General features: G+C 43.0%; 1 protein-coding gene across 1 annotated transcript; it reads left to right on the top strand.

Annotated features, from left to right (window-relative positions):
- Positions 1–320: 320 nt before the first annotated feature.
- Positions 321–25,125, top strand: LOC115768833 (irregular chiasm C-roughest protein). The gene is made up of 8 exons (XM_030713529.1): positions 321–341; positions 10,283–10,341; positions 20,332–20,889; positions 21,188–21,388; positions 22,426–22,641; positions 23,002–23,104; positions 23,169–23,717; positions 23,825–25,125. Exons 3-8 carry the CDS (start codon positions 20,341–20,343, stop codon positions 24,565–24,567), a joined length of 2,361 nt encoding a protein of 786 aa, XP_030569389.1. The 5' UTR covers positions 321–341; positions 10,283–10,341; positions 20,332–20,340; the 3' UTR covers positions 24,568–25,125.
- The last annotated feature ends 1,902 nt before the right edge of the window (positions 25,126–27,027 follow it).

The following is a 27,027-nucleotide window of genomic DNA, read 5'->3' as shown; positions in this document are numbered from 1 at the left end:
TTTTTTTTTCGCAACAAAAAGATAAATAAAAATAAGAAAAGAGAAACAACTGCGGCGTGGATTACCAGTGTGTTATCTGATGCAACTGCAAAAGTCTCAAGAGTTATGAAGTGCATGCATTGGCGCCGCAGCAGCCGCAAGTTGCAACATTAATTACAAAAAAAAAAAGTGCCAAAACAACAACAAATTTATCAATTAAATATATGATTATAATTGTCAGCGCGTCAGTGAAATTTGCTAGCTGTTTATTTACATTTTTTTGTCGTGCCATTTGAGCTTGCAACAACAGGAGGCAGCAACAACAAGAGGCAGCAGCAGCAGCAGCAGCAGCAGCTGAAAATGTGAGTACAGCTAAAACCATAAACCGCTTTTGGCCTGTCCGCGGCACAGCCGCAGCATTTCTCACTTTTACTTTGCCCCCAATTTTGCCCGCCCGCTTCAGACGGATTATGCGTTTTTTTCTGTTTTTTTTATTTTTTATTTTTGTTTGCGAAATGTTGCCCAACATGTGCGTAAATATTGAAAACAACAACTGCAAGTGCCGCGCGGTGTCGCCTCCACTTAAGCTGCGTGCAACGCGTGTAAATGCATTAAGGCGTTTCGCTACATTTGTTGTCTTTGAACTGGCCTCGCTAGACGCGCCTCAGGCATAAGCTAGGCGCACTTTGACCTTTTGCAGTTGCCGCCAAATATTTTATAGCCTTTTTTTCCGCCAGCCAAATCAGTTGGCGAGCTGCTGAGTGGGCTGTGCCCGCCAGTTGCGGCTGACATTTGCGACGGAGTCGGGGCGAGTGACGCCTTTGAATGGCTTGACAAGTTGGCTCAAATATTCAGAATTCAGAGTTTACAAACTCCAAAGTAAGCAAAAAAAAAATGTAAAATAAAATTATAAATTTGGGGGGAAAACTTTTAGCGAAGAGTGTAATTTTCAAAGGAAATTCCACAGTGCACTGAATTTTGCCAAGTTGATGCTCGATAACAATTAGGCAAAAAAAAACTTGATTTCCTTTAAATGGTTTAAAAGCTTCAGCGCGGCACTTGTAACAGTTTTATAACTGTTGCCTTAGCTGCATTCACAATAGAGTTTTTCTCTCTTTTTTTTTTTTTTCTTGTTGAACAGTCTGGCAGCACTGAAAACTACTTTTAATTACATTACCGTACACTACATTAGCTGAAAACACACGAAAAGTTCGAGTCTACTTTTGTTTTAGCTGCAGTTATTGGAAAAACATTTTTCTCTTTGTTAATGTTTTTTTATTGAAAAGTCTGGCAGCACCGACAACAACTTATTTTAAGCTGCCAGTTAGCTAGTGAATGCTGATTTGCACAAAGATCTAACTAAGCTATACAAATGCTTAAGAAAAGAAGGGGTTTGTTTGGCTTTTTATATAAATCGAAGCATATCTTTTGATTCAAAAGGTCACAGTTCTATGTTGTCTGACAGCGGCAAAATAAATTGATTATTTTTACTTTGTTTAAATAAGTTGTTATTGTGTGTTCTAGTTCAAAATTTGCACACTTGACAACAGATCTAAATACATAATAATGAGCATATTTTGTATGGACATGGATATTGGATATATACATATTTTTAGGTTCTGTAACAATCTTTAAATAGTCTGGCAGCAACAAACTCTAGTGATTAGTAGAAAGAAATATAAATATTAGCTAAATATATTTAACGTGATTTCTGATAATTCAAAAGATCTCAAGTCTCAGCTCCAGCTGAGCACCTGCCCCTGCCGCAGTAGATCATGCCCCAAATGCCAGGCCTGTGGATTGTTGGGTAACACTCTTTCAAGTTTCTGATTCAATCTCTTGAGTCTAGCTCGGCAGACCTGTAAGGCGTTCTTCGGCAGCCACAATTAGCGGCTCCGTCTTGGCAACTTCGTAGCTGTTGGATGCTCCACGAGATGTCTCTGCACACGTGCGCCCCCCTGCCCTTGCGGCGCACTCGAATGATTTATGACTGGCGATAGATGGAAATAGAAAAGCAGAGAAATAAATTTTGAAAATATAAAACAATTATCATTGCTTAAGACTCGACAGATTGTGTTTGGTAAATACTTGAATGGAGCCAAACACAAGACATTTTGGAGCATGGCTGCGGGCAACGCTCGCAGTGAAGTGCTATTGGTCTGCGCGGCCAGTCCTTGCCACACCTGGGCATTAAAGCGAGGCCCAGGCAGGCCGAGGCGTAGCAAGTTTTGTTGCCCCTCATAATTTGGCCCAATTTGCTGGCGTTGCAAATTGCTAAAATGTCTGGCAACGACAGCCGGCGGAAGTGCAACATGCTCAAGTTACTGTTGCTGTTGTAACTGTACTCGTATTGATTGTGCAGCAGCAAAAAAACAAGCAGCAGCAACGGCTGTGGTAAGCGGAACCCTTCGATACACGATGGCAACACTCGTTCGATCGTTTTGACGCGTCCTCGTCAGCATGTCGAAAGTTTGTGCTGATTTGCTTCTTTTTTTGTTGCTGCTGCTGCTTCTGCTTCTTCTGCTGCTGTTGTTTTTATGAGCCTTGCTGTCGCTTTGTTAGCTCTTTTCATGCCACAAATTATGTTGCTGCCGCGCCCTGCAACGTGCAGCCTGTCAGTCATTCAGCATTTCTGACAACTGATGCGATCAAAGCTGCAGGTTGACGCTGCCTCGTCTCCATTTCCAATTCTCAGTGATTTTGCGTTGCAGCTGCCACACGTTGTTGCCGTTGTTGCTGTTGTTGCTGCTGTTGTTGCTGTTGCTGCGTCTTCAATAAGTTCTCATATCGTTAAGTAGGGACGACGTGGTCCATTGTTAATTTGGTTAATTGGAGGCAATTGAAAGCCGCTTTGCAGTTCATTAAGTTCCAGCACAGCATGTCCAGGGGTTTGGGCAGCTTGGCTTCGCTTGCCACAGCATTGTGCTGCATGTGGCAATGCATACTTTTTACGAGCGTGTTGCCTGCGTTGTCGCCAGACTAATTAAAATATTTGCACTCAAATGCTTAAGCAATAAATATTTGTCAAGCTATCATCATTAGACGACGGCGACGACGACGACGACGACGACGACCCCAAATGGCAGGCACTTTGGAGCATGCCAAATGGAAATGGACATAAAGGCAACAACAACAACAACGAGAACAAGAACAAGAACAACACCAACTGCAGCAACAACAACAAACTGCTGCAAATGAAAATGAAAATATAAATGAAAACGAACTCATGAAAATGAAAATGAGAATGAGAATCTATGAGCGGCACTTCTAAAGTGCTCCACTTGGGCTGCCAAGGGGGAGGTGCTGGGAGCAGGCAGTGCTTGGGCGGCCTCTGGCTTGCAGTGAGCTCTGCGGCGCTTCCCCCTAAGGCATTGGCCTGCATTTCGGATGAGCTTTAATGGCGCCGCCCTAATGCAAGTAGAGCGTCCAGTTGTACACCAGTTCCACACCCCTTTCCCCCCTTTCCACCCACGAGGCCCGCAAACAGAACGCCAATTAATAGTCATTGATGGAAAAGTTGAACCAAAGCACATATAAGTTGAAGTGTGCCCCGTTTTTGGTCTATCTTGAGGGTTGCCAGCTGCCCAACTTCTTGCCTATTTGTGTGTTTGTGTGTGTGTGTACTTTGTAGTTCGTGGCATGTGCTCTAAGGGTTGGCAGCCAGCCCAAAAAGAAAAAAAGAAATAAAATAAAAGCGACGCTGTCAAATTAGCCCAAATCCGAATGGCAAATAGAAAGCCAAATGTGGATTTCAAATGGGCATAAAATTTGCCCATTGTTGGCAGCAGCTTTGCCAAAACCATCAGCGAATATTACGGCTCAGCTGCTTAGGCTCAAAAAAAAACAAAAAACACACACATGGATATTTCGGCATATGGTGACAACTCTAAAGCCAGAAATTAAATTGCCTTCATTATTTTAAGTTCTTCCCTACGCTAATTGCCAGAACAATAAAGACAAACTGAATTTATTTAGGCTGCTTATTTTAAACTCTCATTATACTAATCGATGTTCTCCATGGTTACTTGCTGTTCGATCGCAGTCAAATATATACATATACTTTAATATACATATATACCTATAACCTTTCGCTTATACTCAATTTTATAATATTTGTTTATTTTCTCTTATCTAAAGCTTATGATAAAGCTTAATATACAATGTTATAGTCGTTAAATTATTCGTTGTCATCCATGTTCACTTTGATTTGACTCCTGCAGGGTCACTTAATTATATTCAATAATTAGTTAGGAATGGTGAAGAATATTTCTTAGTACTGCTTAAACCCTCAATTGCACTTGATTAGATCAAAGTTTCCATTCGCATACTTCTACATCAATCGTTGGTTAAGTATGGTTAAGCATATTTATTGGCTTTAACTTTAGAACAAAACTTGCTAGCCCCCATTGGTTATATAATACATCATAGATTAATTTACTATTTGTCTCCATGGTCACATATTTCTGTCTAAGCATTAGTTTAAAATAGTTTTTGGCCCCCTAGTTTTAATTCTAGTATATCATAGTTTCCATATTATAATTATTATCCATGGTCATTTACTGCTAATCAATCATTTTTTTAAATATTGCCAAGTGCATTTCTTAACTTAAACTTCAGAGCGTCTAATAGATGATAGATTTCATCCAATTAATTTTCTTTAAAGCTCACATTTGTAGCCCGCAACTTTTACACACAATGCAACAATGTGTGCATAATTTTTTGTTACCTATTTCCCTATATGAAATAGGGAGAGAGTCTATGTGGAACGGATACTGAGAACTTCCTGTGAGGCAGCTCAAGTGATCAATGTATTAGACGGGCACACAGCCATTTATAAAAATTGCATCTACTGGCAACGCTCAGTCACAGTTTAGCGAATAGTTCCCATTACCGACGCCTCGACCCCATCCCCGCGCACCCACCCCGTGCCCATCGTCTTGCGATTTCTAAGCAGCGTCTGCGACAGAACTTATGAAAATGTTTTACAATATCCTTTTTATGTTATTACAAGTGTACGTCCTTGTCGCCAGCTTTGTCAAAATGTCTGGCAACGCTTCAGTGTTTTTTTTTTTGTATATTTTTTGTATTTTTTTGTGCGCATTTACTTCTTTCTACTCGCACACAGAGAGACGCCTGAGTGGGTGAAGCGTAGGGCGGGGCAGGTTAACGCCTTCGCCCGTCGACAACTTCGCGCTGCGTTTGAATATGTCATTACTCGTCGCTGCTTGCCACACAGCCCCGAGCCCCCCTCAACTTGCCCCTCTGCTGGCTACACCCCCTCTAAGCAGCAGCAACAATAACAAGAGCAGCAGCAGCAACTACAATGTCGACGCCTCGTCCTTCGGCTCAGCGCCTGCTGCTGCTGCTTCAGCTGAAGCTGAAGCGCGTCAGCAAGAATGTATGCTGATATGTTGCTGTTCTTGTTGTTGTTGCTGTTGCTATTGCTGTTGTCGCTGTTGTCGTCGTCCGACGCGTGTGGTGGGTGGCTTGGCAAACGGAAGTGACAGTTGAACATTCATTCATTCATTCAGTCAAGCCATGCCCAGTACCCAGTACCCAGTAACCAGTATCCCAGCCCGCAGTTGGTAGTTGCCGGTTGCCGGTTGCCGGCTGCCGGCTGCCAGTTACTGAATCCCTTAACTCATCCTCCCGCCAACCCCTCCTATTCTAAGTCGTCCGACGAGGCAAAAATCAAGCCAGCGACGAAGGCGAACATAAAGGAAAAGCTTGACGGGCCAAGTAAAGCAAAAATTCTATGGCAATTTGGCGGCATGTGTGCGTGTGTGTGTGTGTGTGTGAGTGAGCTGGTTTGTGTGTGTGCGAAATGTCTTCGTGGCGCTCCTTGCCGGAAACACAACGCTATGACTGAGCGGAAGTTTTTTGGAAGCGCATAAAATTATTATGGAGTCGTCTTCCATTTTTTTTTCTTGCTCCAACCTCGTTGTCGTTGTCGTTGACGTTGCCGGAGCGTCAATTGCGTCAGGACCTTTGGCTAGCACTTCATAGTCCTGCCAAGCTTTTTATAGCCGGGCCTGGCTTTGCCAACACAACCACCAAGCCAAGCTGTGCGTCTGTGGGTATGTGTGTATGTTTGTGTGTGTGTGTGTGTGTGCCTGAGTTCACTCCAGCTTGTGCACAGCTCAAGCAACGATTGGGTTTAGTCGGTGCCTCAGCTCGAGGCTTGTCTTTGGCTGTTTGGTCCCATCAGTATTTCATTTCAATATTTCAATGTATTTGTAGCAACTTGAGCTTGAGCTTCGGTTAGCATTTAACATTTCTTTGTATCTCTGGCCGTATTATTTTTATGCGCAAATTTAATATTTACATTTGGCCCAAGTGGATTTGAGCCCTGCCACAGTTTTATCAACTAACTGACTGACTGACTCTCCGCACAACTTCTTGGCAAGTTCAGTGGCCCGGTTTGACCGCAAATGGTTGTCTTATATGCGCTATCTAAATATCTAGCTAGCAACTTTGTACCCTCCAACCAAATGGCATTTAGATAAGACCAACTTTGAGAGCGTCGCCCGGCCACAAGATATGCGAGAAACACTGGCAAATATTTGCGGCCAACTGTGGCGGCCATTTGCCAAAGGAATATTCCCACACAGAGATATAATTGCTGCCTAGATATACAATCCTGCATACATCTATATATGTATAAATATATACATAAATATAAAATGCCAAGTGAATGCAATTTAGATTACATTCCATAAGATATTTATCAATTATGTCTGCCGCATATCTAAATTTCAGTCAAAATGACACTAGCCGAGTGGTCTATAAGGTCTAGGATTAATCTTGATATGTTTTCTTTATTTTTATTATACATATAAATTAATTACGTATATGCATATTTATATACATAAATAGGAACTGCCAACAGAATGCAACTCAGTTAATAGAAATTTATATCAATAATATGACTTACAAGTAAATCAAGTGCTTTTGAATGATTATTGAAAAACTTAAGTAAAACTGATCCACTGACACGAGCTGAGCAGCTAAGGCTTCTGATTAATCTCAAAGATCCTCAAAGGTTTCATAGCTTTCACAGCTTTTACAGAAGTTTTTTTTTATAATAGAGCAAACAGCATGCAGTGCTTGCTAAGCTTTTGTTTTTAAGGACAGCCTTTTCTACATTAATTTAAGAAATACAGCACATTAAAAGCGTTGCAAGTTAGTTAAAGCAGCTTAAAGCTTTTCACAAATTCGATTCAATGCGATTTGAGCATATATGTCAGCATATATTATATTATATATACCGCATATTATATTGTGTATTATATTATATATTATATATACCGGAGGTGTATTAACAGAGTGCATATTGCTTTTTTTTATGTAATAGACTTTCTTATTACTAAAATAAGAGTGTGCTGTCTAACAAGATTTTGTGTCAAATCAACTCAGTTGACGTCCAGTCAAACCAAAGCAGCACTCAATGACAGGCTCTGCTATCTTGCCACGGAAACTGTGTTGTATGGAGACTCAAGTGCTGTGCGCTGCACAACACTAGCTAGTTTAATATCGAAATTGGCCGCACAGCACGACTTATCCCAGCTGTCATATTAAACATTGGTGTGACTCATTGCTGCCCCCTGGCAACTTCGCCCGCTCCAACGCCAGCTGGTCCTTATCTTGGCCGACTTCTTTGTGTTCCAGTTCCAGTTAAATTGTGTAGTTGTTGTTGTACTTGCACAACAACCCCTCCGCCAATCCCCAATCCAATTCGAGTAGTCAAAAAAATACAAAAAAAAAGGAAAAACGCAACCCTCTGACAGCTCAGCATTGTGTCTCCTCTAACCCCAACGTCACCCTGTCGCCATGTCGCCCTGTGACAGGATGACTCATGCAGCTTTGTCTCATTTGCTGTGCCTATTTTATTTTGTTTATTTTATGTTTTTTTTTTTTTATATTTGTTCTCCCCTTTTCGGGCTTATGCCCCTCACCCGCGCCTGCTGCGTAAATTAGCGCATTGGCCAGCTGACTGGGACAGCTGGAACACCCCAGGGCCGCGCTCGGCCAGAGGGTTGCCACCCCCCGAAAAAGACTGAAAGAAAATAGAATGGAATAGACAAACCCGCGAAGCTTATAACACATTTGCCAGACAGTTCTCTCAATCAGTTTCCGCTGTTTCAGTTCTCATTTATTTATTTATATTTTTGAGTGTGTGTGTGTGTTTTTTTTTTAACAATTTTCCGTTGAGTTTGTAAAGCATTTCAGAGTACAAGGACAACAGGCAACCACTTAACGGTTGTTGCCACGTTCATCCATTTTGTAGCTGTCTGTTCTCTCGTGGCCATGTCCTGGAGTGCGTTTTTTACTCCCACACACACACGCACACACAGGGAAACAGAGGCAGATATACATTTATAGATAGACAGAGACTCGGACTGATTCATTCAGCAAACGGGGCTTGGGTTCCATTTGGTTTGTTTCGGTTTCGTGCCACACGTTTTGTACCTTCTCGTTGTATTTTTGTTTTCATATTTGTTGTTTTTGTTGTTGTTTTTTATTGCATCGCATGTTTTCTTATGAATACGTCGCATATATTTCACTTTTATGCCACCCGCGCGACCAACCCCCCTGCACAGTCGCGCCCCTGCGCAACAAACATTTCCGCATGCATTTTCGTTAGGCTCTGGCGCATGCAAAAGGATAATAGAGCCTGGCTCATGAATCATGGCATGCTGTTTATCAAATGCAATCGGAGGCGAACGGGTCTGCCGGCCGTATGGCTGGAGCTTCGGCTCGGGCTGACTCTCTGAAGGAACAGCCCTATCTGTGGTTACTTACAGGCTCGACCGCCCGCCCTTCCACAAATATGTCAATTTTTCAATTTGTTACGTGCAGGCATGGTAAACAATTCGCAAGTACTGAAGCAATCAGCCCGACTTAGAGATACACTTACCAATACCTTATCCAAGTTTCAGGCTTTTATTTTCCATAATGCAAATACTCATGCAAACACTTATACAAAACAACACTTATACAAACACTTATACAAATACTTATACAAAAAGTATAAAAAACAGCTGCCCTAAATTAACACAAAGATCGATTGGTAAGCAACTATTACTTATAAAATTATTTTCCACCCATTTTCCACAATTGCGAGTGGAACAAGGCTCTTCATATCAATTAAAGGAGCTTGAAAAATTTTGTATTTAAAGGGTGAATTCCTCATCTGAAATCTTTTGCAGTCGAGTCTTGGCAAGTTGGCAATTATTTAGAAGACCGGCCACAAGGAATCTCTTAGGCGAATCGAAAAGAGTTGCAAGCTTTACATACAAACCTTATATACCCCATAGAGTATTGGTGGGCAAGCGTTGCAGTAAAATACATTGCAGAAATTATTGCAACTATTTCCATCAGTTATCTCGGTCTCTGTCTGGGCCGTTCAGACTGTCGGTATCTTTCAGCGTTTGTCTCCGGCTTTTGCGTAATTCAATTAAAAACTTGCATTAGCAGCATAAAACAAGAACTCTGTGGGCTGGAAGAACTATTTGATATATGTACATGTATGTGTATGTGCATAGCGATTGTTGCTACGAAATTTTCCAACTGCTTCGAGTCTCGGTCGTCGGTCGTCGGTCATTTGGCCAATGTTCTTGGTCAACAGCTGCGCTTTGTGGCCATCCGTAAACCAGTTGGAATTTTGAGTTGTGGTCGAAGCTTAGTGGACAGCCATGTCAATAGAATATGGCATCAAATTTAGCTTGAAATTAAATCCAATTTGACTCCAGCCAACCGACAGTGTGTTTAAAGCTGTGCCTTGGACACATTCCCTCTGTATGCCATAGGAATGGCCACTAATCAATTTTCAATACACATGAAAACTGCAACAATTATGGCCATCAGTTAGTAAACCCCCTTACCCCGCTGCTTGTAATTATGAGGCCTGCATAAACATGTCGATTTTATGCGAAAAATGCGTGCCTCAGCTAGACGAACCCGACCAGACCACAGCAGACCAATCGGCCCACTGGCTATAATATGTCTAAGAAACATTTTGTGATGCCCGCCCCCAAAGTACCAGGACAAAGGCCCCAACAGCCAAATGCGGAAGCCGGCGCGACCTAACACGACTCGTGCGTGTTTATGGTCTAAACAGTAGCAGCAGCAGCAGCAACTACAACAATTTAACAACAATAGCGCACAATAACAACAATTAATATGTACACAAGAAAACCTTAAATTAATAAGCTGACTTCTACACAAACTCTACATATATATATTGATATAAACATATCTATATATATTTATTTATTTACATGTGCTATTATTATTTTTACAGCTTTGACAAAGTCGCTGCTACAGACGAAGTCGGAGGCAGCCATAGCCTTGAGGGCAACGGTAAGTCTATTTGCCAAATTCTCCTCATAGACGAGCAGTCATATAAACAAATAAAAGTCCAAATACTCGATGAACTTGGCCAAAAAATTCGCCACAATAGCATTAGATATAACAATGCAACAACTCCGAGGTTTCTTGCTATCAAAATTTCTCAAATGTTAACTTAATTATTCATGTTTGTAAGATGTTAGCCGGCTTTAGATATCCCAAAGTTCTCTAAAGAACCGCAAAGCCAAACCACAAATACCTTGGAAAGTAAGAAAACTTCACCAAATTCCAGGCATGATTAATTCTTAGCTATTTATTTTGGAATTTATTGATTGGAAACCCTTTAAAAGGTCAGATATATTGTAGAGTAGAGTATATTGTAGAATATGTAAATCTGTATATATCAATATGTAAGCATATTCCATTTTTGAAATATTCTCATATATCAAGTTTATGTGCATTTCTTGAAACCCAACCCAAAGGCTTATTTCGAGCTCGAATACTATTACGCGGAGCGAATATTAAATATTATAAGAATATTTAATATGTTGCAATATTTTTTTATCATTTTTTTATAACATCAAAATGTTTGATTTTTTATACAACAAACAATTATAAAACGGAACATGGAAAAACCTTAATGGGAAAACCTTTTTATAATTTCTGCGAAAGGCTTCAGTTATGAAACTTTAAAACTTAAATTCGGTTTACGATTTCTGCCCAAGGCATAAAACACATATTACAAAGACAGGGCGTGTGATATAATATGATGTATAAGAAATCGGTATAGTATTATTGCGACTCCAGATAATCTCTTACGGGTGGCTTACGTTTTCATCTTATATCAATCAATAGGTTATAGCGTGTGGGTAAAAATGTTTGGTTAGTTCACCGCATCAAAAGCAGAGTGTGCCTCTTTCTATATAGACTAGTCCCTCAGTCTTAAAGATGCGCCCATAAAACATTGTATATGTATGTATATGTATAACACACTTTTTTGTAAATAAAGTGCTTGTGTGCAAATATTTTTCTTTTTCAATATATGCTATGGCCAAACAAAAATATAAAATAGATTAATGCGGATTTAAGTGCACATGCTTTGTGCTCCACATTAATTATGCATGGGGCATGATGCATTTGACAGTTTCAACTAGATGAGATTTGCATTGTGTTTGTTTTCACTGGTCCCGGGCTAAATAAGTTTTTATATACAGCAGCTTATGACAAGCTTCCTCTATGCACTACAAAAACACATCAGCAGCAGCAGCAACAACAACCTGAACAACAACAACTTGGACAACAACAACTTGGACAACAACAACCTGAACAACGTTGTGGGGCACTGGCTGCCCACGCCAAGCCCTTGGAGAGCTGCCGCTTGGGCAATCGTCGTTGCCAGCATTGAATTAAGAGCTGCAATCGCAATGGCTGACAACTCTGGCACTAGCTTGCTACAGCTGGCAACTCTTGCTCTCTCGCTCTCCTCTCTCTCTCTCTCTGTCTCTTTCTCGGGGTGTGCGCCTGGTGGCCGAGCAACGTGCCTCGAGTTTGGCGCTCATAATAATTAGTTATAATCGGATTTAGTTGGACGACGCTGGCGTTGTCGATGGCGACAACGTTGCCGAAGGTGTCTCTTATGGCCGGGTTGTTAGTGTTGTTGTCGTTGCACGGTCTTCGCTATTGCAAACACGCCCACACATAAACAACCTGAACGACCACAAACGAAATGAAAAACCATAAAGAAAAACTGAAGCTCAAACTCGATTGCGGCCGTGAGTGGGTCGCGCAGTTAGTTGTTGCTGTTGTTGTTGCAGTTGTTGTCTATGCTAGTTCATTATTATGCTCTTTTCTAACACGTTTTGATTCGATTCGTTAGCCCAAACTCTGAATGCACTAAGCCAGCCAATAACTAAACCAGCCAGCGCCTGACATCGACATCCATACAAAGTTTTCCAGGGGGTGCCCCACAATGAGACCCCGCAACCGAAACCCGAATTCAATCCAATCCAATCCAAAAACGAAAAAAAAAACAGAAGAAAAATAAAATAAATAAATAAAAATAAAACCTGTATAGAAAAAGTCTTTTATATGCATGCATGCATGTATATATATATATATATATATATACCATATATATATCTAAATTTATTGAATTGATTTGTGCTTGTATTTCTTTTCGATTCCAAATAGTTTTTTCTTGGCTGTACGTTCACCTGTGCGCCCCGTTGGTTGCACTTTCTGCGCCCAAATGCTGCGTCATGCGGCCATTGAACACGGGGGGCTCCAGCGGCGGCTTTGCCTCCGACTTTCGGTATATAACTCAATTAGCTGGTGCACGGTTGGGGCAGCCAGAGCCAGCCATGTGGCAGCTTTGGCTGCATCTAAGGCACACAAAAATGTCATATCTGTCAATTGAGGGCGCATTGATTGCATTCTAGATTGAGATGGAGTATAAGAGTATTATTGAGAATAGACGAGTTAAGAATACAGATTGCATTCTATGATAAAATTGTCTTATAAGTGTTTCGGTATAGTAGAAGGCTCAGTTACTGTATTGTATTGTTGTATTGTTATATGTATATCGGCTTAGGTGTGGAAATAAAGGTGAGTGCAACAGCAATAAAGTGTTTGAACGTTAGTATATGTATATGGGTATATGATTACATAAGTTAAGAAGTATATGTATATGAGTAGAATATACGACGAGCATTATGAGTATACGAACTTAAACTTAACGAATATTCTGAATATACAAGTGAAATTGCCAAATATTTGTGAGAATAGCATCGATTCTAATGCCAGATTTTGAGGAGAACAAAAACCTTTATACTCGAGTATTCTAAATTAGAATAAAATTTGTTTTTGAAACTGATTTACTAATCGAATACATTGAGAGTATGACTATTGTGAATTCGTAATATAAGTATTTTAAGTATTTGAACGAGTATTACGAATGAACACGTGAACTAGTATTAATTCTAATAAGAGCATGCAATATAACGAGTGTACAAGAAGAATATGAGTATATGTAAGTGAACTATTGTAATTTTTTGTTCGATTCCGTTAGGGTTAAAAATCTAGTTTCTTGGGCATTTCCCAGTCAAACAAAAATTTCAACATAGTCTCCACTTGTTGTTGTTGTTATTGTTGCTGCTGCTTGCGTGCGGCAAATGGGCGAACGAAATGAATTGGTATGGATCGATCTTGGCCAGCCCACACGGCCTTTTCACGTCAAGAGTCTTATGGCAAAAGTGTGGCTCGAAAATTGTATTTTAGTCGTTTCTGTGTGTGGGCGAGCGAGCTGGGCTGGCATCGAGCATACAAAACGATCGACGGGGCATAAAATATGTTAATAAGGCTTAAAGTTATACAAAACTTAAGTCTAAGACGGAGATGGAGATGAGGATGGAGAGGGGCCCAAGAAACTGGCCAAACTATTGTAATACAAAACCATAAACATGAATTTCTTCACAGATTTTGACAGCACCTTGCAAATGGAGTTGGAGTTAAAGTCGGAGTCGGAGTTGGGTTCGGAGTCGGAGTCGGAGCTAGAGTTGGAGTTGGATTTGAAGCTGTAGCTGGCCAGACAGCTGGCAAGATGATTTCCAAGTTGTCTTGCGTGTCATTTCAATGCGAAGCAGATTTGGGGGATCCAACTCGCTCTCGCTTGCACTCGCTCGCTCTCTTTCTCCCTCACTCTCTCTCTCTCTCACTGCTTCTTTATATGCCTGTCTTAATTTCCTGCTGCGCCCCTTTGCTCGACTTTAGCTTGTTGTTCCTGCTGCTACTGTAGTTCTTGTCGTTGTTGCTATTGCTGTTGTTGTTGTTGCGCTCTCGTTGCGGCGGCAACATCTTCTTTTCTCAATTTCGGCTTCGCACGCTACTTCTCCCCAGCCGCAGAACCACATCACGAAATCAGTTAGGTTCAGGTGTTCAATTTACTGATTGAAATTCTGTTTCGATGTGGCTGGGCAACTTTCGTTGAACGTCCAGTTTTTTTTTTTGTCTTCTTCATCTGCGCGTTGTTGTTGCTGTCAACTTTTTTTTAATTTCTTTCGATTTTTTTTTTTGGTCTTTTCTGATTTTCTGCTTGTTAAGACGCGCGCATCGAGCGGAGTTTTTGGGGGGCCACATATGATTTTTTTGTTTAATAATTTTATGCTTGAACGTTGTAGCATGTCAGGAATTATGTTAGAATTATGCTAATGATGTGCCCGCTCCTCGGGCAGCAGCTTAGCGACCAACCTGAGCGTTCGTCGAGGCAGCTAATCGAAGGGGCAGCAAGAAAAAGGCCCGCAAAGTGAACTGATTAAATGTCAAAACCATAAGCTGGCAAATGTTTGAGCCCCATTCTGATCGAACCCCTCCCCTCTCGCCCTGCAACCACATACACGTTTGTGGAGAGGCGAGTGAGTGGTCCTTTTTATCTCGCATTTCCTACGCACAGGACGGAACTGAACTTTTGCTGAGTTTGTAGATATGGGACTATTCTCTTGAAAGGACCACCCACGTGGCTCCAATCCCAGTAGCTGTGTGCGTATGTGTGTGTGTGTGTGTGTGTGTTTATGTGTGGGGCTGCTTGGGACTACCATTAATAGGCGATTTAAGTTTATTTTTTGCCCGTTGGCCTCAGCCTTTTATTGACACTGGTACGAGTTGCCCTTGGAGCATTTTGCATGGCGCCTGCCAAGTGCTCCACACATTTCTATTGACTACACTCTTCGATACAATCACCCACCACCCGCGCCGCCCTGCGCCATCAGTTTGTTTGGATTTGTTGGTTTTGCTTTGACTCTGGCTCTGGCTCTGGCTAAGGCTCGGGCTCTGGCTCGGGCTGGGGCTTGGGCGGGGGCTCGGGTCTTGGCTTTGGCTTTGCCACTTGGCCCTTTGCGCATAGGAGCAGCTGCCTTTTAGTTGATTTGTTCAAGCAAACAAACTGACAACAAAGTGCAACACACACACGCACACATACACACACGGAGAAACACACAGGCACACACATACGCACTTGGGACTGGACACAAATTGATTTTAATTGTTAAGCATTCCCTTTTTTAATTGTCCTAATCTCTGCCTAACTCTGGGCTGCTCCAATATCCGTTACCTTTTATCTGTTGCCATCTATCCTTGTGCCTCTTTCCACCCTCCCAACAGCATCCCCTCATGACCGACACTTTGCAGTTGCCATTTTCATTTTCTCAACAAATGTCCTTTAAGTAGCCCCTTTTTTTGTGAAGGGTTAACCGGTCCCGAAAGGCCACTATGTGTGTGTGTGATTGTGTGTCAGCGCCTGTGCGTGTAAGTCAAGTCTGAGTAAAAGCAGTTGGGTTTGGCTTACGGTACAGTTAACACTTTAACTGCTGGTTAATGTGCCAGTTAAAATTGAGCTTGATTTGTCCTCTCTCTTTCTCACTCGCATTGATTTGCCTTCTCTCACATATGCCACTTTTTTCATCAGTTACTTTTGTGTTTCTTTCTGCTTCCCTCTTTGAGTCTCGCTCTTGCTCTCTCTTTCTCTCCCTCTCTTTCCTTCTATGTTAATATTTCTTTCTTTCTATCCATCTCCTTGTTCACTCTTTAACCACAACGCTTCTTTTAAGTCCTTCTACATCGAAGATTTCAATTTGTTGGGTCCGTCAATCAAATCTTGCTCTCTTTCTTATTACGCTGCTACGTACAAAAGCTGTCTGGCACGAAACACATAAATGTGTTCGCTGTGTCTCAGCTCATTGTCTACAGGACAAAAGCTAATTGTTTTGCTAGTCAAAGGGTTAAGATCCCCATGGCCCGAAGAGTAAAAGTCCATTGATTGGCCTTTCTTAGAAGAGATGGAACACAAAAAAGAGGGGTTTATGGGTTGCATCAGAACAAACGTGTGTACGCCGTGTGTGCAGCTGCAATTATGGTGTTAAATCTTGGCCAAGAAATTGGCGTAGAAAGTGGCCTAAGTCAAACGGCCTGGCTGGGCAAAAACTTTGCCACGGCTCAATGGTGAGCGTTCAATATATATAAATTGTTCCTAAGTTATTTGTACCAGGTGGGCTTTTTATTGATTTATGAGAGAGGCAGGTCGCTCGACCGATTGCTAGTTGCCGTTGCTGTTGTCGTTGTCGTTGTCGCTGTCGAGTCGCCCGGCTGCCAATGAGGCCAAAACTGTAAATGACAAAAGTCTGAGAGCGAAGGAAGCTCAACATCCGCTGCAGCTTGCATCTAATAACTAAAAGATGATAATAATGCGAATGGACCGGGCGGGTCGGGCGGAGCGGAGCGGGGCTTGGCTTGACTTGGCTTTGCTTGGCTTGGCTCCACAAACTGGTTCGACCGGAGCGCGTCGAGCAGAAAATAATTAGCATGGGGCGATGGGCGCTGAGTTGAGAGAGCTCACATTCATCACAAAAATAACTTCATTGGAGTCAAGCATCGGGATTCGGCGCTTGAGCTTGGAGCTGGGTATCGGGCGTTGCCGCAGCACCTGTTCCCCAATGCTGCAGTCGGCTATAAATATCGCAAAGATGTTTGGCATGCTGCGTAAAGGATGCTGTACGCATGCTGCAGCTGCAACCATCTTGTGGCCAGTGGCCAGTCTGGTGTCCAGCAGCAGCAGCAGCAGCGGCAGCACCAGCAGCAGCTGCCACTAAAGGAAGCCCAATGGCAGGGAAGTGACGCTGACAAAACAAGGTACCCTCGTCCCGGCTGCCACCGCTCTGTTCTCTGCTCTGTTCGCTCCCCCAGTCATCGATGCTGTTGCTGCTGCATCGATTGGCTGACCAGAGCCAACTAGAGATTTATGTGTGATAAGCGTCGCCTGAAAATAATTACTGTAGCTGCAGCCAGTTGGGGCAACTCTCAGCTTGCAACCAGCCACCGGGAGCAGGCAGCGGGCAGCGGGCAGCGGGCAGCGGGCGACGGGCAACTGACAACTGGCAGCAGCAAGCGGCAGCAAAAATTGAAAACTGGAGCGGAAAGCGTTTGGAGCGGAAATGTTTTTGTTTGTCGAATGATTGGCATTTTGGTTTCAAGCGGGGACCCCATGCCTGCCAAATCAGTCATTGGCAGTGTGTGAAGGGAGATAGAGAGAGAGAGAGAGAGAGAGAGAGAGAGAGAGAGAGAGAGAGCGGGCGAGAGAGAGATTTAAAAGGGAAAGAGACAACAGCTAAAAATTAAGTGAGTCGAAATTCGAAAATCTCATAATAAATATTTAATTAATAAAATGCGAACAGCGCACAGCGAACAGCGCTTGGAATGAATCTTTAATCTGAAATACGGATATGAGAATTGCATAAACCAAATAAATAGCTAAATGTACATATTTTATCCGTGTGTGTATGAGTGTGGCTGTGTGTGTGTACACATCCGAATAGGTCGTCAATCCCTGCTCAGCTAGCTGATCTAGCTGATTAAAAAAAAATTGGAGAGATTTCGGTTTGCCAGCCACTAAAAAAGTATTAATAAGTAGTATTATATTTTAGAAAAGCATCCAATATATAAGTAAATATATCAGCAATTGGCGATATTATCTATAAAATTGGAAGAAGTGTAATATGGTGTAATTAAAAATACACCACATAGGTAAAATGACCTCCGGCTGCGGAGTTTGGTAACTATTTTGCAATTCGACATGGTGCTCGTGTATCAAATGACAATAAAATGAACACTTACATGTATCGCGTGTAGCTGAAAGTGAAATCTCTAGCTGTTCGACATTTTCCAGCATTACGTTCGAAAAAAAGAAGTACAACATAAAAAACACACACCGAGAGAGAGGGACGGAGAAGAAATGATGTAGCAAACGGTGTGGGGCTGGCGATAAACGAGCGTGTCTATAATCACTTTTAATTAGCGGCTATCGTCTTGGTCTTTCGGTCAGTCCAGATGGTTCCCACTCACACTCATGTGAGAGCCCGAAAACTCAGTGCATGGCTCTAATTTTAAGTCATTTCCAGGTCTTAGGGTATACCCTGCCCCCCTGATTCCCTGCTTCATATCCCCCGCTCCTGCTCTTCCATTCCCTTGGTCACAAACGGAAGCAAACGCGGTAATCTTTTGCTTTGTGCGTTTTGGGCTGCTCTTTGGTTTTATGGATTTCTGCTGCTGCTGCTTCTTCTTCTTCTTCTTCGGTGTCATGGCGTCGTCTCTTTTTTTATGCCCTGCTATAATTTTCTCTGTCTGCTCGAGTGTGTGTGTGTGTGTGTGTGAGGAGCGCCAATTTCCGTATGAATGCAATAAAAACAAATAACAGCCGCGAACTACAAGAAAACAAAATTAGTTGAAAAGCAATAGACGCCAAGTGGCGGAAGCGAACTACTTACTAGCCCAAGAATATAGATACATATATATATATATATATATATATATATATATATATATATATATAGAAGATATAAAGTATATATATATAATATATATACTGAAAATGTGAACAAAAATGCGTGAGAAAATTCAAGCACAGGTCGCACCTGACAGCAAGCAATGAGCCGCGGACAGGTTAAAGGGGAGGGGAGTCACTTGGTCGAAGGCAGAGTCGCCGTTGGAGTTGGAGACGGAGTCGGGGTCGGAGTTGGAGACGGAGACGGGGTCGGGGTCGGGGTTGAGGTCGTAGCTGGTTGGACAGTTGGGAGCTAATCAACGGCCCCAAAGTGCAGCGTTTAATGACAGCGCCGTGTGGTGCACACGCACACCACCTGATTGGTTAGATGGTGCTTATAGATATGTGTGTATATATCCGTACAAATGTAGGTATTTATTTCAGCTGCAATTTATTAAACGCTGTGCGGCAACGTTGCCTAAGAATTAAATCGATAAACACACACATACACACACACACACATCTGCATAAATATTGTAGTTGGTTTGGGGTTAAACTCATTATGTTTTTAAGCTCAACGAATGCTAGTAAGAGGCCAACGATCAATATTCAAATCAATAATATGGCCAAAGTTCATATAAATAGTTCATAATTCAAGAGCTAGTCGTATGAACGCCAGCTTTTTTTCAAACAGCGAGGCTTGAGTAAGAGTTGCTTGAAACCAAGAAAGCAAGATGGACTGCCTAATCTAGCTATGTTTAAAGTCTTCATGAACACCCCTAACGAAATAGAGTATAATAAGAAAGAATAACCTGGATATACATATGGTATAGAGATTGTACAAAGTTTTCCAAAGCTCCCTCTCTATCTCACCCTCTCTCTCCCGTAAGCATATATCGATCCACCTTTGCGCATCTTGGCTGAGCTCAAGTTGAGATCTAATATATATGCTTTCCGTGCTCAGGCAGAGTATGCAGCAGTCGTGGCTTGGTTTGTCTGCCTGCTGTCTGGCAACCCTTTTTTTTTATTGCACGCCGCATTTCATATTTCGCATCTTTATTTTTTATATTTATGACGCGCGCACATTTTTAACATTTTACGAATTGACGGGCTACATTTTTGCACATTCCTCGTTTATATGTTTCGGTGGTCGTAAACGTAACCCTGGGCCCGTACCCGTGCCCGTACCAGGCGGACCAGTATAAGCGCCGCGCACTTGAGACTCTACAGACTTTTGGCTAATTTGAATGTTGTTCGTTTCTTTGTTTGTTCGCGGTTTTCTTGGTTAATTTTTTCATTTTGATATTTTTATTTTCTCGTATACATATGTATATATTTTGTCGTTGTTCCTATGTGCGCACGTACGCGGCTGTCTGCACTTGCAAGCACAGAAAAGAAACAAAAATGAGAAATAACATATAAAACCATAAATAAAAGAATATAAAAACACGCACAAACATCAGCAATAAACAATAAACGCAATAATAATACTTGAAAAGAGCCTCAAGCAATTTGTGCAACAAAATGGCGAATTGTTTATTCAACGTTATTTTTTTCTATTTGGTTTTCTTCTGTGGTCGACTCGATGTCAAACCAGCAAAAAAAACATTGCATACTTTTAGATGCATGGCAAAATTCCGAGGCACGCGAACTTAACGTGGCGACTAATCAGCTCTCTCTTTCCAACCAATTTGCAGCTTGCCATCATGACAACGAAGCGGAAAGAGCTAGAACGAGGAGGCATGGACAAGCATTTGGCGCTGGCAGCGCTGCTGCTGTTGGTCCTATTGGGCGTGGATGCGGCTGGGGCGACTCCATCGCTGTATACGAGCTATCAGAACCAGCGCTTCGCCATGGAGCCGCAGGACCAGACGGCTGTGGTCGGCGCACGGGTAACGCTGCCCTGTCGCGTCATCAACAAACAGGGCACACTGCAGTGGACGAAGGATGACTTTGGCCTGGGCACGTCCCGTGATCTGAGTGGGTTTGAGCGCTACGGCATGGTGGGCAGCGATGAGGAGGGCGACTATTCGCTGGACATCTATCCGGTGATGCTGGACGATGATGCCAAGTATCAATGCCAAGTGAGTCCCGGTCCAGAGGGCCAGCCGGCCATACGTTCCACATTTGCGGCTCTCACAGTGCTGGTGCCGCCTGAGGCGCCCAAAATAACGCAGGGCGATGTCATCTATGCCACCGAGGATCGCAGGGTGGAGATTGAGTGTGTGTCAATAGGCGGCAAACCCGCAGCCGAGGTAAGCAACAGCACGCATAGATGCATGCTCCATATGTACATAGTCGACTGCAGTACGCGACAGTCCGGGCAGCAGCCAAACCGCAGCATGTTGAAAGCGTACTTTCACACGAGCTCAGTCGAAACCAATCAAACAAACAATGGACGCCAGTCAGACCGCGTGGCCGAGTTAGACCCTGTTAACGATTGACTGTCAGGCTGCCCGGCTGCCAGACTGCCAGACGACTACCTATCCCCAAATTGAGCTAACACTAACCAGCAACATGTCTCTCTCCCCTGGCTCTCTCGCTCCCTCACAGATTACATGGATTGATGGCCTGGGCAACGTACTAACGGATAACATAGAGTATACAGTTATACCGCTGCCCGATCTGCGACGCTATACGGCAAAATCGCTGCTGCGCCTCACACCCAAAAAGGAGCACCACAACACGAATTTCACGTGCCAGGCACAGAACACGGCAGACCGCACCTATCGCTCAGCCAAAATACGTGTCGAGGTAAGCGTCGCCACCCTGAGAATCCGCCCCATAAATTCCATTCCATTCAATTCCCAAAGCCTCACAACCGAACAGTGCAGCTGTCTGTGCTGTTGCTGCACAGGTCCATTGCAATTTCAGCATCAGTCTGGTCAGTGAATGGGACCAGGCCTTATCTAGGGGCCTAGCACAATGCGCTGACGCGTCACAGTCAACGCTTGAGCCAACTATCAATATTACGTGATGCTGTCCAGTGCTGCCCGTGCTGTTGGCCAGTCCACTCGTTTTTTTTTTTTTTTTTTTGTGAATGGGCTTCTGTGTTGGACACGGCCTGACAGTGATGGGCTAATTCATAGTACAACATAAGGCATATGGCACAGGGCAAGAGTAAATCCTTAGTTAAGTGAAAGCATGCAAGGGCTTACGAAGACCTTGGCCAGCTGTCAAAATGCCCCAGAAATAAAGTCTTACCACACACCCGGGCCGAGTGCCACACTTGTCTGTCAATTGCCCACACATTTGCAGTCCTGGGTTCCGTTTCTTGACTGAAAGCCGGGGCTCAACCAGCTGACAAATTCATGAAGCGCTCTTGAAACTAATTATGGATGGTGCCTAATGAAATGTCCCGGCAGACTGGGCACAGCTGGAAGCTAACCTTAATGAGAATTCAATTCAGTCTAACCCCAGTAACTTATTCCAATCAGACTCGGACAACGCTTTATTAATATTTTTGTAAGTATCTGTCCAAAGTATACCTCGGTCTACTTTGACTGACCGGAAGATGGGCAAACCAGATTCAAAGGCCAAGAAGCACACGCAGCTCTTTTTCTATGTGAATGAAATAAAGACGAAATAAATAAAGGAATAAGAAAACTTGCAACTATCCTGCACTCTCATCATGCCTAACAATACTTTCAGTCCCACAAATTCCCTCGGCATCGAGACCAACTTGGCTAGTCAACAAGTTGAACTAGGCCCTTAAATTATTTGCCATATTTCTTGCATTGTTTGCTTTCTTTAGCCGTTTTCTATTGTTTGCTTAACCTTCCATTTAACAGGTGAAGTACGCGCCGAAAGTCAAGGTGAATGTGATTGGATCTGGAAGCGGTAGCGCCAGCGGCTCTGTTGCTGGCTCAGCCATTGGGGCCGTTCAGCGCATCGTGGAGCATGCACAGGTGCGACTAGAGTGCCGTGCTGATGCCAATCCGAGCGATGTCCGTTATCGCTGGTACATCAACGACGAGCCAATTATAGGCGGTCAAAAAACTGAGATGGTAAGTGCTCCAGCAACTGGCAGGGCCCCCTTCTCCGATCCTCTTCCGTTGTTGCGCAATAGAAAAACGTGGCTGCTGGCCTGGCCACGTCCACATTCCAGCAGCGAGCCGCATAATTAGAGCAAGTTTGCTGCCGCTGCGATAAAAATGTTGTATAATGCTGGTGGGCCGGGTCGGGCTGAGCTATTTTGTCATGGCAATTACAACTGGGGCTGGGGAGTAGACCAGACCAGACCCGAACAAGAACCAGTTGCGGCTGCCGGAAAGACATAACGTTCCCACAATTTGCCGTCATTCTCAGCAATCCTCTGACTGAATCGTAATCTCAATCTCAAACGCAATCACAATCTCCATCTGCAGGTCATACGCAACGTGACGCGCAAATTCCATGATGCCATTGTCAAATGCGAGGTACAGAATTCGGTGGGCAAGAGCGAGGACAGCGAGACGCTGGACATAAGCTGTAAGTGTGCATTAGCTCGATCCTGTTCGGCAGTCCTAATGACTGCTCCACTATCCCTAAACAGATGCGCCCAGTTTCAAGCAGCGCCCACAGTCCATGGAGGCGGACTTTGGCAGCATTGTGTCCCTCAATTGCGAGGTGGACAGCAATCCGCCGCCGGAGATTGTCTGGATACAGCATCCCAGTGATCGAGTTGTTGGCACCAGCTCCAATCTGACCTTCAGCGTAAGCAACGAGACGGCTGGACGCTACTACTGCAAGGCAAATGTGCCAGGCTATGCTGAGATATCAGCGGATGCCTATGTCTACCTGAAGGGCTCGCCCAGCATCAGCTCGCAGCGATCCCAGTACGGCCTTGTCGGCGATACGGCGCGCATTGAGTGCTTTGCCAGCAGCGTGCCACGCGCTCGCCACGTCTCGTGGACGTTCAATGGCCAGGAGATCAGCTCCGAGTCCGGTCACGACTACTCCATATTGGTGGACGCGGTGCCAGGCGGCGTGAAGAGTACGCTCATCATACGCGACAGCCAGGACTATCACTATGGCAAATACAACTGCACTGTGGTCAACGACTATGGTAATGATGTGGCCGAGATTCAACTGCAGCCAAAAGGTAAGCTTTAGACGCAGTAATTAGAATAAGGAAAACGTCTTTTAGCCCCAGCTTAGTACTTAATAAATGTATGTCCTTGCCCTCGACCCATTTCTCCCCTTCATCAGAGACCGTTGCCCTGTTGAAGACCATTGTGGGCATTTCGGCGGTGGCATTCATACTTATGCTCACCATCATCATAGTAATCTATTTCAAGTGCAAGAAGCGCACCAAGCTGCCACCAGCGGATGTCATCAGCGAACATCAGATCACAAAGAATGGCGGTGTCAGCTGCAAAATGGAAGCCGGCGATCGCACCTCCAACTACAGCGATCTCAAGGTGGACATATCCGGCGGCTATGTACCCTATGGCGACTACAGCACACACTACAGCCCGCCGCCACAGTATCTGACCTCTTGCTCGACCAAGTCCAATGGCAGTTCCACCATACTGCAGAACAACCATCAGAACCAGCTGCAGCTGCAGCAGCAACAGCAGCAGCAGCAACACCAGCACCACCATCACCAGCAGCAGCAGCAGCAGCAACAACAACAGCAACAGTCGGCGGTGCAAAGCGTTCCCATGACCTTTCTGACCAACAGCAGCGGCGGCAGCCTTACAGGCAGCATCATTGGAGCACGCGAGATACGCCAGGAGAACGGTCTGCCCAGCCTGCAGTCGACCACTGCCTCGGTGGTGAGCTCATCGCCAAATGGCAGCTGCAGCAATCAGAGCACCGCCACCACCACCCACGTGGTGGTGCCCAGCTCAATGGCCCTCAGCGTGGATCCGCGCTACAGCGCCATCTATGGTAATCCCTATTTGCGCACGTCCAATTCCTCGCTGCTGCCGCCGCCGACGGCAGTCTAAGCGCCGACTGCCCAAGACGCCGGCCAGACTGTGTGCCGCCCAACCAGGCCAGCCCAAGCGCCAGCCAAGCAGCCGCCCAAGCAACCACTCGCAAGACTGATCTCAAGGGCATCGGGCGAGCGTTGAGCGTCACACAGGGCAGTCGAGGGGTAAGTTTGGAGGACCCTTCAACTTTTTTTAGCAACCAAAAATTCGCATTGTATAGCTTAAGGTTAAAGAGAGCTCATGCCACGTCTGATTAGGCAGCACGTAACTAGGCTAACTTTAGGTGGACTAGTAGACCTATAACTAACTACAGACATACTTAGTATTCTACTTTAATTTTACACACACACACACACATATAGACACAAACATATATATAGCAACTACAGTTTTTTCTCTTGCCTAACTTAGTCGAATGTCAGATCTATGCCGCTTGGCTTTGGCGTAACAAATTCAATTTCTATCGCTAGTTGTAAGTGGCCCGATTTATATAGACTATATATAGTTGGATAAGCTAGAATGTTGCGCATTTACAAGTTGTTAGAAACTTGCTGCATGTTAAGAAACGCCTTACAAAGATTATTTATTACACAACAAAATTAAAGCAAACATTTTAACTGGTAAAAAAAGAAAAAAATTAAAAACAAAAAAAATATATATATATATACACATTAAATAGAAAGAAAACAAAATTGCGTGCCTTTGTTGTGCAAAAGAAAATAATACAAAAAAATGCTTGGCTTATGCTTTGATACAAAAAGCAAACTTTTTCTCTCCCTTTAAACAATTTCATATCTCAAAGTTATCTTAACACTTACATATCCTTCAATTATATATCCGAAACTCTCCGTGTCAGCTCAAAAGTAGGCAACACTTTTTTCAAAGTGCAACAAGAGGTGCGCAAAACCAAAAAAAAATAACAAAAACAATTAAGAGAAAGAAGTGTAAAAGTAGCATGTGAAAAGTTAATTTGATGTGCTTGCAAAACAAACGTGCGCATACTTATGTGCAGCAGTGTGTGTTGCTTAAGAAAATTATGCCAAAGTACCTGATAGTATTTAAGCTGTGCATTTTTTTTTTATTATCTAATAGTATTTTTAAGAGTTTTTTTTTTGAGTAGACAGTTTAAGCAATAGAAATGTATTTGAAATAGAAAAGTTAGCAGCTAAATACTCAACTTTTAAGCAGTCGCCTTAACTTATGACACGCCCACGCGCTAAGCTCAGCAAAAATTCTCAAAAAATATGAATACATAAATTAAACAAAAACTTAATAAACTGGCAAACAAAAAAAAAAAAAGGAAAAAAAGTAGCAACAAGTTCGTAAGTTCAATTTTGCTAAGTGTACTTCTAAGTGTATAACGTTAATTAACCCGCATACATATACATATACATATATGTATATATATCCTAGCTGTAGTATGCCATTAACATACGCATTTACACAGTAAGTTTAGCATGTATCTACATATATATATATATATATATATATACATCATTTTTTTTTCTATTTAATAGGATAGACAGCCTTTAGCTTCGTTCGAGTTTTTGATATATGAACAAATTGCATATGAAAAATGCCTATTTACAGTGCAAAGGCAACACATCGAACTATATATATATATATATGTATATATATATACATATATATATTTGATGTTTTTCTTTTTTTTCTTCTTGGTAGCAATTAAGAACAGTGAATTGCATTAAATTGCTAAATTTGGTAGCTGTCGATATTTTTATCAGTAATTAAGCGAAATGAACAAATGTTTTATGTATACAAAAGGCCAGTTACAAAGCAAATAAACGATATAAACAAAAGAAAGCAAAAACAAAAACAAAATCAACAAAAATATATATAAAAATTATATGAAAAGTATAAAGAAATAAATAAAAATTTATTGCAAAAATTTAACAGAGCTCTTAAATTTTTATTCATTTTTATAATCTTATTTTTTCGTTTTTTTTTTTTTAGTTAATTCTGGCGACTTCAAAGTCAAGCTGGCTACATTTGCTACTGCCAAAAACTCAAATAAAGTGCCGCAACATTTTTAATTTGACCCACCCGATGGCTGCTGCCGGTGGTGCGACTGCTGCTGGTGGTGTCAGAGCTGCCAACTGTCGCCTCACAAAACTGTCAGCTGTAAAAGCTAAAAATCAAACAAACCGAAGTGAAATTAAAAAGCGTCGCACCACCAAAGCCAACCAGTCACATGTGTGTGTGTGTGAATTCGTATGCGTGTGTGTGTGTACATTTATGTGTGCGTGGATGGCGGGGAGGTCGTGTGTCCTGGCAAAAACAATGGCCGCGCAAGGGGTGTGGGCTGTGAGCCAAAGTCAGTTGACAATGCAAACAAACGGCTCGCTAAGCTCGACTAAAAATGCTTAATGAGTGCGTAAGGGACGCGCGCACACACAGACAAACACACACACACACACATAAGCACACACAAGCTCACAGACACATACACAGAGA

This window comes from Drosophila novamexicana, unplaced genomic scaffold (genome assembly GCF_003285875.2).
Source record: "Drosophila novamexicana strain 15010-1031.04,08,12 unplaced genomic scaffold, DnovRS2.1 tig00002047-arrow-arrow-pilon, whole genome shotgun sequence".
NCBI lineage: Eukaryota > Metazoa > Arthropoda > Insecta > Diptera > Drosophilidae > Drosophila > Drosophila novamexicana.
The sequence above is the reverse complement of the archived record's forward strand: the minus strand, read 5'-3'. Positions and strand labels throughout refer to the sequence as shown.